The following is a 15061-nucleotide window of genomic DNA, read 5'->3' on the forward strand; positions in this document are numbered from 1 at the left end:
ATGGAAGTACCAGAATAATGGGACCGGCTTCTCGAGCATATTTACGTCGACACGGTCGGCCAAGATGAACGTTTTACACGCAAGAAATGGGTCTCAAAAGCATCGCACAGGCAGATTGCAACAACGCGACAGCAAAAGAAAAGCGAGAGACGCTGTGCAGTAGTGGTGGGAGATACCCCGAGACCAGTGGCTTCATCGATCATGTATCATTGCCAAAAGAAGGGGTGACACGTGTGGGAATGTACAAATAATTAAAATAATCCTCCCATGCCGCTCTTCCAAGTGCTTCTTTGTGACGAAATTTAGGTACGGAATGCATCGCCGACTGGACGCAGCTTCTCATCGACACTTCGGCCCATCTGAGGCTCTGCCTCGTCGTCATCGGCTTCATTGAACGAGTGCAACGTGCATGTTCCGTGGGCCATGTTGAACCCATTCCACGCAGACGCTTGAGGGTGTTAGCAATTTTCAGTAACTTCGGGGCAATTTGGCCACTTACCGGCAAGGACTGGCGCATTGGGATGCCAGCTCACATCGCGCACGCATGTATTCCATCCCGGGATATCGTCGCCATGATAAATGCGGTATCTGCGCTCAAGAGGCCTAGAGTCCTTGGTGGCTTTCCTCACGTCAATCGTGCCAGCCAAAGTGGCGTCCATGTTCCAAATGTAAACCTTGCCGTCCTGGCTGCCAGAGTAAACATATCGCGAGTTTGTACTTGACGGGGGTGAGAAGTGGCAACGAATCAGCGTGCGCATCACGCGGTGTCCGCGGAATGTCACAAGCGAGTTGTCGTTGGGATGCGGGAACCAGTCTTCGTCCCGGTATGTTCCCCATCGGTAGTCGAAGTCGCTGTTACCGGTCAATCTTGTGGGGTTGACTTCGTCGAACTTGGCTGTGGACATAACCATTCTGAGATCCCATAGCTTCATGGTCTGGTCCTTGCCGTTACTCAGAATGTAGCGGCCGTCTCCCTTGCTGTCGATGTATGTAAGACCTTCCACGTGGCCAACAAAAGCACCAGCAGGCCGCTGGTCTCCCATGCTCCGTCGATCCCACACCTTGATGGTGGCATCGTCTGACCCGGAGTAAAGAATGTGCGGCGATGATTTATCTGCGAAACATACGGCATTCACGTCGTCTTCGTGACCGATGACGTTGTGCAACACAGTACGCGACTCAATGTCGTACACGACGATTGACTGCATGTTGGTGCCAGCCACAAGCTCTCGGCCGTCGCCCGAGAACCTGACGGACCAAATCCCAAATGAGTGTCTCGAGCGCCATCCCGCGTGTTGTGTTCCCACACTTCTCTCCGCAAGGTCCAAGGTATATGGATCTCCTGTATCGTTGGGGTCTGTTGGTGCCAAACAAACATTGCTTTGGATAGATGTGTAAGCGAGCCATCGGTTGTCAGGGCTCAAAGAAGCGTCTGTTAGTGTCCACTGTCCCCAGGGGTAGTTGACCGTTTTGTAGTATTTCCAGTTGTACGGATTTGATGTGTCGTACATGCGAACCTTGAAATCGTGACCGCATGCGTAAAAGAAGTTGCCATCATCGGAAAACTGGCCTGAATAGACGGGGTCGTCGTAATGTATGATCATCTCGGGATTGGTTGACGGTATCATGCCCTGGGCCAGCAAATCCTGACTTTGCTTCCGCTCCCGCCTGTCGCCCAGTCCAAGCTCACGCTCCAGCATTCTTTGTGCCAATTGCTTCTTCTTCGCCACGCGATACTCGTTTGCACCAAAAGCACCTGAGTGCATCAGCTTCGTACCCTCGTCGCTCGGCACCTTTGGAAAGCGGCTTGGCTCTCGGCGGGGTCGCCTCCGTCTCCGTCCCCAGCCAATGTCTTCATCTTCTTCGTCGTCGATGGTGCTGCGTAGTGATACGTCCCCATTTTGAATTAAGCCTAGTAGTTGAGCTCGTGTGAGGAAGCCCGCTCCATTTCCTGCGCCAGCTAGATCTCTTGAGGTTAGCACAGTCTGTCGCACCGAGAGGCAACATGTTAATTCAACGCACTGATGAGAGCCATGATTCTCGAAATTGTGTTCTCGGATGCTGTGCCTTCGTCGTCGTCGTCATCTTCGTCGTCGCCGGCGCCGATGAATATTTGGGCTTCTATATTGCCGTCACCACCGTCATCGGCATCTGGCCGTGGTAAGCAACATGCTTATTCATATAAAACTGAAGAACATTTCGTACCGTGGTACTCCTCATCTTCCACATCGTCCTCCTCATCGGGCTCGTCTTGGAAATCAGGATCATATTCGTCGTCGTCCATGTCCGCGGCATCTTCCGGATCAAAGTGGTATGTCCAGGTAGGTTCGATATCATCTTCATGAGGGTCCATACTTGCAGAACGCGACCTTAGGTTGTCCTCAGAATCGTCCATTTTGACTTTCTGTTCACCAAGTGAGCTCGGATTGATGCTTAGTGATACAACGGAGCTCGGATGTGAGACGCCAGATGTGTGATGGCGACCTCTATGCACACAATGTCCGTGGCAGTCCTACAACTGCCTGATCGCATGCAGTTAGTATTGGACTGGGCCTCGAGAGGTAAAAGATTGAGAAGTGCCAGCGGTATGTTAAAGAGAAGTGCTCAGATTATGTTTCATGAGGAAGCGGTCTTTCGTGACGACATCCATTCAGTCCCGGGGTAGGTGGGGTCCCTGGGCCGGTCGGCGGAGATAAGATAGCATCGCTGCTGTAAGCTCCGGCGCTCCAGTGGCACCTGCTGGAGCTCTCCCAGCGTAATGTGGTGACCACGAAGGCGATAGGTACGTACCTCGACCTTCGCAAACCGTTTGGGCCAAGCAGATACTCAGAATCCTGTAAGCAAATCTGGGGTCGTCTGGATGCAACCTGGTCCGCGGCAGTGCAGCCCACCTCATACAGGGGAAACGCGACAGACTGCAGTTTGGTACAAACAAGCGCACTTGGCTGCGTGCTGCGTGCTTAGACTAATGCCTTTGGACATTGCGCCGTCTCTCGGGTTGCCGACCGGGCTTGTCTCGATCTCTTGAGACATGAGTGAAGCTCCAATCCATTACCCGAGTCCACGGTGTCATCTATGAAAATATCCCGTATATCTCGTACATGGCCCCTAAGCGGAGACATCCCATGGAGCGCCCGACACTGGAGTTGCCCCTGTGGGGCTGCGTACTATGTACAGCACCATGTAAGGGAGCCGGAACATGGGGCCACTGCGGCGCGTCCTTCAAATGGCTTACCCCGTGGCCGTGCAGCAGAAAGATACGTAACAAATTTAGAACCCGTGGCTCAATAGTCGCAGTGCCAGAGTGCCCAACTAATTTAGAAACCACCGACACCCTTTTCCTCCCCCCTAGCAAGAGCAGAACATTTTGGGGGCATCAACAAACTTTCCTTCACATCCTACCCTCATTGTCCCTGATAGCGAGGCACGATACCCCGAACGAGTCACCATGAGGCTGCGTACTCGACACTCTCCTTTGCTCCTCCTCCTTGTCCCATCTCTTGTCGCAGGTCTCGCGGTCGAGACTGACAAGAATGGCGCCAAGGCGGTAGCTTCAACAGACAAAACCACCGATTCATCTGCTGGCTCCGGCATCAAGACACGGTTTGGCACCGACCATGCGCCCGTCGACGGAAAGGATGGTATGCCTCACGAAGGGCCATTCGTCGATCAGGATCGAGACGGCAAAAAGGAGACTGCCGACGCCGACAGCAAGAAGGATTTGCCTCCCTTGAAGGGGCGCCCGTCCGACCCAACCGTTGTTGATGGCAAGAAGATTCCCGAGTCCAACGATGGAGTTATGAATGATAAGACACGCCAAAAGCCCAAGGAGGGTACCACTGGCACAGAGGGAGGCGTAAGCGAAAAAGACAAGGCGCGCAAGGCAGCGGAAGGAAGAACGGGCAGCAAGGTCGACAAGAAGCCAGAGGCTCCCAAGGAACAGCCTCCTCTGCCACACAGCGAGCAGGAGAAGATCCCAGGCGACAAGGACTCCTCGACGAAGGACAAGGAGCACGACCACGACCACCACACTGCCGACGATGTTGCGGGGCTCGAGGTGAGTTTGGCAATGGCTAGACCATATGCTTGTGAAGCAGAAAGCTGACATGTCACAGAAACCTGCAGGCCTCCCCGACAAGCTTGACGACAAGCCCCATCCACTCCCCAACTCGGCACACAAGGATCACCTCGATCTCCCCAAGTCCAAGGGGAAGCCATCTTCTAGCCTCGATGACGAAGCCGAAGGTGTAATCCAACCCTTCCATTCTTTCGTCCTATCTTTGACGATGATTCTCGTCTCCGAAGTTGGCGACAAGACTTTCCTCGTTGCCGCGCTCATGGCGATGAAACATGACCGGATGGTCGTCTTCTCTGCGGCCTTCGGCGCCCTCCTGGTCATGACCGTGTTGTCAGCCGTGCTAGGCCACGCGGTGCCGACTTTGATCCCCAAGCGCGTGACCAGCTTCCTTGCTGCCGGTTTGTTCTTCGTGTTTGGCGCAAAGCTACTTCGCGAGGGTCTGGGTATGGATCCCAACGAGGGCGTTACCGCCGAGCTGCACGAGGTCGAGCGAGAGCTGGCCGAGAAGGAGAAGGAAGGCAAGCGACGTGGCTCAGCCGTGTCTCCCTACGCCCTGGAAATGGGTCTCACTGGCAGCAGGAAGTCTAGGTCTAAGAGCCGTTTCCCCTCGCCCCCGCGCTCGCCGTCCACCTCTCCTAGCCGCAGCCTCTCCCCCGGTCCAGGTGGGATCAAGGGCTCCCTCCAGGGTCTGAACAACCTTCTTTCCCTCCTTCTCAGTCCTGCCTGGGTGCAGACATTTGTCATGACCTTCCTCGGCGAATGGGGTGACCGGAGTCAGATTGCTACAATTGCCATGGCCGCGGGACAGGATTACTGGTGGGTAATCCTTGGTGCCATGGTCGGTCACTGTATCTGCACCGGTGCGGCGGTCATCGGCGGCCGTGCCATCGCAGGGCGCGTTAGTCTCAAAGTTGGTAAGTATCGCTTAATCTATATGGCCAGGCCACTGCTAATCTGGCGCAGTCACTGTTGGTGGTGCCATTGCCTTCCTCGTATTCGGTTTCATCTACTTCTTCGAGGCTTTCTACGTCTGATCCACGAGTCCAACACCCACGATGTTTACTCCCTAAAAGATTCGAATTTGTATACAACACGCCTTCGCACCTTGTCTCATCACCCTTCCTTCAGTGATGGGCGGCATACGGTACACTCCACGTTCGCTACCTACCTATTTTTAATCAGAAGCCTCCTGTAATTTTTTTTCCTTTCGACGCTGGAGGGGATGAATCACAAGGCTGAAAGATGCTACACGAGGCGGCAAGCCTATTTTCTCATTGTCTGATCATACATACGAAATCAACGGTAAAGGGGAAAGGGTTCTCCTTGGTAAAACTCGCAGGCGGAGCGTTCGGTTGCAAAGGAAAGCAAAACAGAAACGGAGCGTGAAGAATCGGATTATGTATAATAGGAAAGTCTGCCACGAGGTATGGTTTGGGAGTTCAACGGAAAAGATGACCTTTGGGTTTGCTATGCGACCTGGGAGGCTTTGACTCTCTATCTATACATTGCGTTGCCTTTGTGATTGCCTTACTTGACATGGACTGACATGTTTTGCTTTGGAACCTTCCTCCTTTGAATTGATGTGCAAGCTGCCATACTTGATTCAATTGTCGGAAATACGCGTGCGAGGCTGGTTGACGGCTGCTAAGGATCCAAATATGCCATAGTTGGGAGAACCGCCAGCTCCAGAACGATTCCTTGTTGGTGTTTTCCTGAATTCGGATGGCCTCTTATTTAGAGAGAAATAGGCAATTCCGACCGTCGAGTAGCCTCGACCTAAAGAAATAGTGAAAGGGTTCGGACCAACTTTCGTCAGCAACTACAAGTACAAGTCACGTTCAACGGCCGAGTCGCTCACTTCTCTCACCCCACCTTTTCGCATCGTCCACCGAACTGTCATTCATCTGAGGACCAATCTCGCACCGTCTGCTGCGTTTGAGAGACTGAGAATCCGGGTCATGGTTTCGCAGTGGTTCGGTTCGCATCAATAACAGGAATCTCCGGGTCAATTTACACCCCCCTCCGACTTTTCGGCTGAGCACTGTTGGACGCGGGACCGATCTCGCCAAAACCATCACATACTGCATGATCCGAGACGCAATATTTGTTAGTCTTTGATATCCCACCACCGGCTGGGTCCCTTCTTGTAGGCCTAAAACCCAGCCTTTTGAATGCTTTCGAGAACCAAGATACCCGAAGCTGCCTTCTTTTGGGGCGCAGCATCCACCACCAACCTCCCGCGCGTGGCAGAGCTCATCAAGGAGCGACGGCAAGCCAACCCCAACCCCAGGCTCTGCGGGCGATGCCAGGACTGGGACGTTCCGGACTTCGCCGCCGGGTTCGGCTCAAAGGCGCATCACTACCTGTCTTTGGCCGCCATCCTTCTCGATGCGCAACGGTGTCTAGTCTGCCGCGCGGTGGCCGAGGCGGTCGAGGTACGGCGTCGGGAGAGTGAATGGTTACGTGCGAGCCCAGAGCATCGCGTCCATGTGACCGTCCAGGGCCCGTTCTTCCTGGATTCGGGCTCGTCCGAGAACCAGGAACACCGGCTGGACCTGTCAGTGCCGAATGAGGTCTCGGTTGGGCTGTTTCTAGAGCTCACGCTGAGTGTCGTGCCCGACGAGTCGGCGACACGGGGCGGCGAGGGGTCGACACAGCCGCCTTTTGCGGTTACGCCTCAGTTCCAAATGGTTTATTCGAGAGCCGAGCCTCGACAGCTACAGGCTGTTAAGGAATGGGAGGTTAGCTTATTTAACATCAAGACTTTAAGACGATGGCTTGTTGGCTGTGAGACACTTCACGGCAAAAGATGCGTTGGAAAGTATAGTTCGATAGGTGAGCAGCTACTGCCCCTCCCCGGAGTGAATTGAGCCGTGCCAGCTCTAACAGCCGCATAGCCCATCTGCCATCGGGTTTCCGAGTCATCGATGTTCGTGACATGAAGATCACCCGGCCCTCGGAGCCAGTTCGTTTCGTCGCTCTCAGCTACATGTGGGAAGCCTCCGAGGGCACAGGTCATGCCCAGCTCGAGAATGCAAATGCACAAGACCTAGAGGCTCCGGGCAGCCTCGCATCCGTCACTCTTCCCCGCGTCATCTCAGACACAATCTCACTCTGTAGGGACCTGGGGGAGAAGTATCTGTGGGTGGATCGGTTATGCATCGTCCAAGACGACGACGACTCGAAACCGGATCAGATAAACGGCATGGACCGGATATACCAGTCCGCCGCCTTCGCCATCATGGCCGCGCTAAACAACCGTGCCGGCAAAGGGCTGCCAGGCTATGCTGACAACCCCAGGAGGTCGAGGGCCTCCCTCTGGAGCCCGCCGCGTAACCGCAATGTCGGAAGAGGGATCGACCCGAACGGCATGGAGACCATCGTTGACGCCTCCTTATGGAACAGGAGGGGGTGGACCTTTCAGGAGAGGCTCCTCTCCAAGCGCCGCCTCTTCATCACGGACTACCAGGTCACGTTTGAATGCTGCCGCGGACAAGCGACGGAAGAACTTACGTGGAGTCGCTCTCCACTAGACACTCCCGAAGCAGAGCACGGAGAGGAATCGCCCACCAGAGATGAGATGGACCGTAGTGATACTGGCGACGACGACGACACCAGCTCCAATTCGGCACGAGAAGGCGTAGACGGGCCCGTGCCAAAGAAGAAACCCTACCACGTGCCCCGAATCCCCGGCTTCTACTACCGTCGGCCGCTCTACCACCGGGACGCGATGACCAAGCTGAAGGACTACGTGTCCCTGGCCAACTACTGCTCCTGGGTCGAGGACTACACCTCGCGGCAGTTGACCCGCAGCGCCGACGTCCTCAACGCCTTCGCGGGCATCGGCAACGCCGTCAGGAAAGCCATGCACTCCGGGGCCGTCTTCGGCCTGCCGGAGGTGTACCTCCCCCAAGCCCTCATGTGGAGCCACACCGGCCCGGCCACGCGGATCGGGGACGACGTGCTCCGGATCCCGAGCTGGAGCTGGGCGGCGTGGACGGCGTCGAACGGCAGCGCCGCGGGGTATCGGTGGGTCCACAGCGACGCGCGCCTCATCGACGTCAAGCTCGTGCGCATCGCCACGTTGGTGTGCTTCTATCTGCAGGACCCGACGGCGGCGATGGGAGAACGGGACGGCGGCGGCCTGTGCAGGCTCCGGGTCAAGGAACGGTGGCTGGGCACCGAGATGCGCATGTCGGGGATCCGCGGCCTGGAGAAGCTGCCGCCGCTGCAGAGGAGGATCCACGGTGGCAAGGTCAAGGTGTCGGCGGAGACGGACCGGCTGTACGCGGAGATGTGGAGGGACAGCCCGCACAGCCCGTGGCAGGCGCTCGCGCACTCGGAGCTCGACCCGGCGGCCGTGGCCGTGGTCGGCGACTTCCCGGGGGCCCTGGTCTTCAACACGACCGTCGCCTCGCTGCGGGTCAGGCGGCGGGCCCGGGGCGCCCGGGACCCCCCGCGCCCCGGGGACGGGCGGGCGCACGAAGACGCGGAGATCGTGGACGCGATGGGGCGGCAGGTCGGGTACCTGGACAAGATGAGCCCGGCCTGGATCGCCGGGAGGAAGGGGGCGCGGGAGCGCCGCAAGCCGCTCGACTTCCTCGTTGTCAGCGCCTCGCTGGACAGCGGGCTGAGCGAGAGGAACGAGCTGGCGTTCATCGGGGGGCAGTACCACGAGATGTGGCGGTTCAACGTCATGCTCGTCGAGCGGCTGCCGTACGAGCCGTTCGTCGCGAGGCGGGTCGGCGTGGGCTGCATCAGAGTCAGCCAGTGGAAGGAGTGCAACCCGCGCTGGGAGACCGTGGTTCTCTGCTGAGACGGACAAAAAAAGGACTGCCATCTTGCCGTTCGCTAGCCGAAGGGAAGGAAACCGCACGCCGGGCCGCTTGCAGTACTTTGCGTGTTACTCCGTATGTTGAACCCAGCGTTTACTTTTTTGGCAGACTGTTCGACCCATTTCACCATGCCAATGAGTCAAAGGGCTCTAGAGAATTGCGTTTTGCTGTTTGTATCAGCCGTTTGTTCTGAGAAACCACTCTAGGAACGACAAGGTCATGGCCATGCTGCAAATTAATCGCGTGGATAGGGGCTACTCTATGCGTAGGCCTTCACAGCAACTGAATTTCCGACTTGAATGTATGTTCTCCGTGCCGGCTGCTTTCTCCACGAGCTAGGTCAAGGTATTTCAGGTGCTACTTCTATTTCGCATACTCGTGAAGAGAAAATTGGTTATGTTGGAACCCTAGACCTCAAGCTTTAAGGGCATGCCGCTACAGCCCCCCCCCCATATAACAATGCTACATATTCAACATAAAACAAAAACGGCTAGGCCGAGGAGGGAGTCTAGGAAAGGGATATTCTATCACCAAGACAATGCGGCTCGATTGCTTGAATAATTACCTGCTGGCTTGTTTTCTTCTGCACCATCAGCGTATATTATCCATATGAAGGACAGACAGCATCTCTTACACAACCGTTACCTAAATGGTAAACGTAACGGCAGAGATTTATGCCGAGAGACATTAATCAGAGACAATGTGAAACAGCAAAGAAGAAGAAAGAAGTCGCAAAAGGAAAAAGAAACACCAAGAAGAAAATAAAGAAAAGAAACACCGTATCAGGCCTCCATCCGGGGTAAAGCCGCAGCCGCCTTGGCGTCTTCCCCGAGATCGTTGCCTGCCGAGGGGTTGCCAGGACGTTCCAGGAAAAAATTTGCCTTCCCAAACCATCCCTGAAGTGTATTTTTTTTTCCATTTTTAAAGAAGGGGGTCTGGGAGTGAGTACGGATTTGATGGCGATGCAACCGAGTGTGCCAGTCACTGGCATGGGCAGACAGCAGGTATTAGGCAATCCAGCAAGCATCGTCACTTCCACCACGAATTGCGACCCATGAAGCACGATATGTTATGAATATGTTTGTTTGAATGATATGTTGTTGTTGTTGTTGTTGTTGTTGTTGTCATGATAAAGGAAAAGTTATGCGTCGCTGGTACTCTGTACAATGATTCCGACCTCCCCATCTCCCTAAGTCAGCCGACGCCGGCCGTTGCCATCCTGGTATCAAAAAAGCTCTCATTGCTCCCGTGACTCTACCCCGATCTTGACCAGTAATGGTATCTATAAATGAAATTCGTCTTCCAAAATAATGCAATGATTGTAATATATGTATGTGCACCCCCTAAAATCCTCCAATCTGTTTACTGGATCTTGATAGCCTCGAATAGTGTGAGACTTAGTGCCGTGTCGTTCTCTCCGACATTGGGGGTCGGCTCGCTAAGCATCTCCCATTTGCGGAAGATGAACGGCGTTAACTTGTCGGTGCCTTGCATCGAAATCGGAATCTTGGGCCTCGGAGGACCGGTTTGCTGCGTTGCCGGCTGCTGGCGGTGAGCAAGCACGAACTGTTCTGTCGGGCCGGGCATTTGGCTGAACAGGTACCGGAGGCGAGCGTCCGACGACGCCGGATTTTGCATGGTGCCGCCTGTTAGCAGGACTCGCACGCACTGCAGGCGCGCGTCCTCTGGCAAAGTGTCGACAAGTAGCAGGGCGAGATCGAACACCTGCTGGCTTAGAGGCTGGCCGGTTTGGGTGTCTTGGAGCGCGAGGTTGTCGAGCTCGAGTATAAGACCAGACAGGACAACCAAGATGCGTGCCCGGATCTCGAACGCGGCAGCGTTGCCCGGTGGCTTCATGGTGTTGGCGGCTTGGGGCTGGGTCGGTGAGGGCACCGGTTCGTTCGCAGTCGTATGGAGCGTGATGAATCTCAGCAACGCCGGAAGCCAGTATCTGATAATCGAGGCCTGGAGGTCCTTCTTGCCATCGCCACCGGCCGCCAATATCTCCCAGAGTTCCGCTAGTTTCTCGACCATGCCAGAAGTAAGCTGCGATGTGCGAACCGCTGGACGGCCTCGCAAAATTGCCTCGACAACCGACAATAGGCTCCCTGCCAGCTGAACACTGTCCTGCGAAAGGGGGTCCGTGGACGGCGGGTTCTTTTGTGATGGGAATAAGCCCAGAAACCGCAGGTGAGCCTGCCGCTTGAGATGCTCCGTAATCTCCTCGTTCAGATAAGGTAGCATGCTAGTCCACATGACGTTGTTGGCAGATACAGCTCGATCCATTGCCCTGGAGAACATGTCGAACTGTGACAAAGCCTGTTCGCCTCCCCCCGGACTTGTCGTGCTATCCGCCGAAAGACCGACAGACAGCTTGAGTTGGCAGAACGGGAGTGTGAACTCGTTGGCGAGTTCCAGGACAGTCTCGAATGTAAGAGGTGACTCGTCGCTGGCTTCGGGCACTAGGAGCTTGGTGGTGATCTGTGCAAATAGACCAGATAATGCCGGTTCCGGTGTCTTGATCCCTAGCGACTGGACAACCGAGGGGGGGTCCAGTAATACCAAAAGTCTCAGCAGTTCGAGCATGGCGTCCATGAAGATCGGGTTCGCAAGTGGCAAAGACGCAGAGTCGGCGACGCCCTGAAGTCTCGAGTACTCGACCAAGGCGTTCCTAACAAGAACCACCATGTCCTTGTGGTTTTGACGTGTAACGACCCGTTGCTGGATGTAGAATCGGTACGTTTCTTCCGGAGTCAGCGCCGTCTTGGCCGCCAGGGGCATTGTCGTAAGATGTAGGACCTCCTGCATGTAAGTTGTGACGGGGTTGATCGGCCCTGGTGGCTGGATGGCAATTCTGCTGACATCGACGGACGTAGTGGTGAGGATGATGGGCAAGGTCAGGCAGCCCATGCTGATCAGCAACGGATAGATATCCACAAGGGCAGGGCGAGCCTTCAGCGCGCTAATGTGGTGAACCCAGTCAGTCATGCGCACGTCAAAATGCTGAGCATCGAAGATGCGCAGTCTACCAAGAAGCGCGCTGTAAGCGCGCTGTCGGTCTGGCGAGTTTGACCAACAGGATTCCAGTCTGCCAACTACAGTTTGGAACAGACGGTCCATCGTCGGCCGATCAACGCTAGTCCCACTTGTCAGAAGCTTCTCGATTTCTTCGTGTAATTCGCCCTCGGCGTCCTGTAGCTGCGCAGCCATGTTGTCGGACACAGGCGAACAGGCGTCGATGGGGTTGTTGCGGTCGCACTGGTGTAGCTGTTGGCGCAAGTAAACAGACGTGTTCGTAAACCCAGGTAACCGACCCGCAAGGTTTACAAGAGACGCCAGCAGAGGTCGTGCGGCCACACCTTGGTCCTCACGCACCACCTTCAGCCTCTCCATGAGCACATCAAATAATTCCTTGGCCACACCCAACGCTGCAAAAATTGGCAAGTGCACGTTGAAGGTATCAGCGCACGAAGCAAGAATCTCGGGGTTGGAAGTCCGCGCCACTAGTTTGACGATCTCGGCGAGGACCGAGAAGTCAGCAGCCGCTTCGAGAACCGCCCGAGCGAAGTTGAACATGGTCGGGGAGACCTGCGGTCCGTTCTTCGTCATGATGATTTCGGTCGTAAAGATCTGCAAGAGTCTGGCCCCGACTTCTGTCTGGAGAGCTCGGTTGCTGTTGGCGATCAGCCGGCAAAGCTTGCCCACAGATATAGGTTTGCGCTGAAGCATCGGGTCTCCTTGTGGGAGGGGGAGTCCCATAGCATGTTGAATGCATTTCAGAGCCATGTGGATGTCCTCCGCCTCGTCGTTGACGTCGTAAGCCGCGCGCCGAAGAAGACTCGCCCGTGTTGCCTGAGCGGATGAGTTCAGAGCGTGAAGAGGGAGGTCCACCAGCAGCCTTGTCGCGCATGAGCCTTCAGCTTCCGTATCGGATGGCTTCCTGAGACCACCCCTGGCAATGAGCCAGTATATGTATCCCTGGAATTGGAAATCCCCCGTGCGAACGATTTCCGAAACGAGTTTGTGGAATGTTTTCTTCGGCTTCGTCTCGGTCGGTGGGTTGCTGCTGAGGAATTCGAGAATGGCCGCTGTCAAGTCTATTCCCGTTACGATCCAGGCCCGCATTAGACTAGCAGTAATGTAGACCTTTGCATCGCCCGGCCGATGAGACGAAGTGCACCATTCCAGCAAAGTGCGCACGATCATACCCTTATCCTCGCTGACGGCCCAGCATTGTGCAGCCAAGTCGGGGTTGTATAGGGACTGAAACGTTGTGTCAAGGTGCTTGACGAGTATTTGGCGGTTCGCAGGCTGCGAGTTGCTGGCCGACGCAACCAACTGTTCGTTTCTGGCATTGATCGATTTCAATGCGTTTTGCGCATGGTCGTTGTCGATCGGGATGGATGCGAGCAAGGCGTCCCTATACTTGAACCAGGTTGAAGGGGACACAAAGTTGACTGTGTGAGCGGACAGAAGAGGGATAAGCAAAGCGGTCAACCTCGAGGATAGCTGGACGAGGATGTCCCGGTCAGGGTCGTTGTGTATCTGAACTGGTTAGCTGGCTACAGGACGGGCGGGGAGGGGAACAGGCTTACCGTGTTGAGATGGCTGAGCAATGCATTGACTAGTCTTCGGCCATATCTCCTCAAGCGAAGCAAATCCTTCCAGTATATTTGTGTTATGAGTATCCACATCGGTAGCTTTGACTGCGTGCAGTTTTCGAGTCCTGAGACAAGCCAGTCCATGTAGTGGTCGCGGTCGACAAGTTGTTCGGCGTAGAGGTGTGTTGCCAGCCGGATGCTGTAGGATGGTTAGCTTACGAAACGGGTGGTTGGATACAGTGACATACGCGTATTGGACCTTGGGCTTCCAGTCATTGTCGCCAAAGGCGGTTGAAACACCTTCGACAAACTGCTCAACGAATACGGTCCAATCTCTTAACCACTTGGCCTCGCCGCCCAGAACAAAGGGGCCCGGGCCGTTGCCCTTTCTCTTGAATGCTCGAATTTCGTTTGCACCAACGCATTTGACCAGCCACACAGCTCTCTCCGTCGGAACGTTTTTATTCAGGCAGTGGTCCAGCAGCACTTTGCCCCTGATACCGTGGGGAATGGTTCGGCTCAGTCGGCGCAGCGATATTGATGGGTTCGCCAAGTCTCGCAGCCACATTTCTCGTTTGGTATCGGTAAGGGTAACGCGCGGTGGCGGCTTAAAGGTAGAGGGCGACGAGATCTGGCCATTCAATTTCCTCTGGTTCAAGACGCCGACAAATATGTTGGAGAGAAGGTTGAGGCCACTCTTGTGCTTCAAGGCGGGAAACAGAGCGGCCTTGGCGGACGAGGTCTCCGTCGAGGACGGGGGAGGCTTGTCAAAGTAGCCATTCTTGATGATGGATTCGGTATACTGGTCCTCGGGATGATTTCCCGTCCACGGAAAGAAGTCTGCGTGGCCAAGATCGGGAGTCTCGCGCGCACCGCTGCCTGAGCCGCCAAAGCCTGGTTTGTTGGTCGCGTCACTGCGCGGCTTGCCAAAGGGTGCATATCGAGGCGCAGCAATAGGGGTCTCGAGGTGGTAGGGCTTCGGGCGGCCGTCCTTCTTGATTGCGACGACAGGTGCAGGGGTATCTTTGACGGCGGCGGGGACGACAAATCGCGGTCGGCGTTTCGGCATGGGCATCGGAGGGTTATCTGTGTCGACAGGCTGGCCTTTGGCCGAGGCCGGCGAGCTCATATCGGTGAGGTTGGAGGATTCGTTCTTGGGCATAAGGCGGGACGGCGTAAGGGTCTTGGGGGACTCGCTAACGGCGTGCTGGGCGAGCATGGCATCGTTGGACAACTCCAGCTTGAGGCGAGAGCCTCCCCTCCGCGGCAGCGTGCCATATCTGTTCTGGGAGACGGCAGCGTCGTTGGAGTCGCCCGTCAGGTCGATCAAGTTGTCCTTTCGAACGGGAGACTGTGGCAGGTACTGGGCGGACAAGGCGCGTTGATGGGTTGGCCGTTGGACCGACAAGCCCGAGCTGCTCAGAGTTCGCTGCTGGGGGGGCGGTCGCGGCTGGACGCCCATTGGGGTCCTGGAGGTCATCGCAAGCGGAAGTTCCGGGGCGACATTGCTAGTTCTTCAAGAGAGGGTTGGGGTGGTGGTTGAGAGA

At 55.7% G+C, this 15061-nt stretch overlaps 4 protein-coding genes across 4 annotated transcripts; 2 read left to right on the forward strand and 2 right to left on the reverse strand.

Annotated features, from left to right (window-relative positions):
* Positions 1–302: 302 nt before the first annotated feature.
* Positions 303–2395, reverse strand: EsH8_VIII_000887 (WD40-repeat-containing domain protein; the record flags this gene model as incomplete). Its single annotated transcript, XM_083269929.1, has 4 exons — positions 303–448; positions 500–1960; positions 2023–2151; positions 2206–2395. 4 exons carry the CDS (start codon positions 2393–2395, stop codon positions 303–305), a joined length of 1926 nt encoding a protein of 641 aa, XP_083129697.1.
* A 1053-nt stretch (positions 2396–3448) lies between these two features.
* EsH8_VIII_000888 (TMEM165/GDT1 family protein) lies at positions 3449–5112 on the forward strand (the record flags this gene model as incomplete). The annotated part of the gene is made up of 3 exons (XM_083269930.1): positions 3449–4057; positions 4116–4992; positions 5042–5112. The coding sequence occupies 3 exons, from the start codon at positions 3449–3451 to the stop codon at positions 5110–5112; spliced, it is 1557 nt and encodes a 518-aa protein (XP_083129698.1).
* A 1137-nt stretch (positions 5113–6249) lies between these two features.
* On the forward strand, positions 6250–8894 carry EsH8_VIII_000889 (HET domain-containing protein; the record flags this gene model as incomplete). The annotated part of the gene is made up of 2 exons (XM_083269931.1): positions 6250–6913; positions 6976–8894. The coding sequence occupies 2 exons, from the start codon at positions 6250–6252 to the stop codon at positions 8892–8894; spliced, it is 2583 nt and encodes an 860-aa protein (XP_083129699.1).
* A 1381-nt stretch (positions 8895–10275) lies between these two features.
* On the reverse strand, positions 10276–14994 carry EsH8_VIII_000890 (mediator of RNA polymerase II transcription subunit 12; the record flags this gene model as incomplete). The annotated part of the gene is made up of 3 exons (XM_083269932.1): positions 10276–13458; positions 13509–13713; positions 13763–14994. The coding sequence occupies 3 exons, from the start codon at positions 14992–14994 to the stop codon at positions 10276–10278; spliced, it is 4620 nt and encodes a 1539-aa protein (XP_083129700.1).
* Between the last annotated feature and the right edge of the window lie 67 nt (positions 14995–15061).

Source organism: Colletotrichum jinshuiense, chromosome 8 (assembly GCF_051148585.1).
Source record: "Colletotrichum jinshuiense chromosome 8, complete sequence".
Lineage (NCBI taxonomy): Eukaryota > Fungi > Ascomycota > Sordariomycetes > Glomerellales > Glomerellaceae > Colletotrichum > Colletotrichum jinshuiense.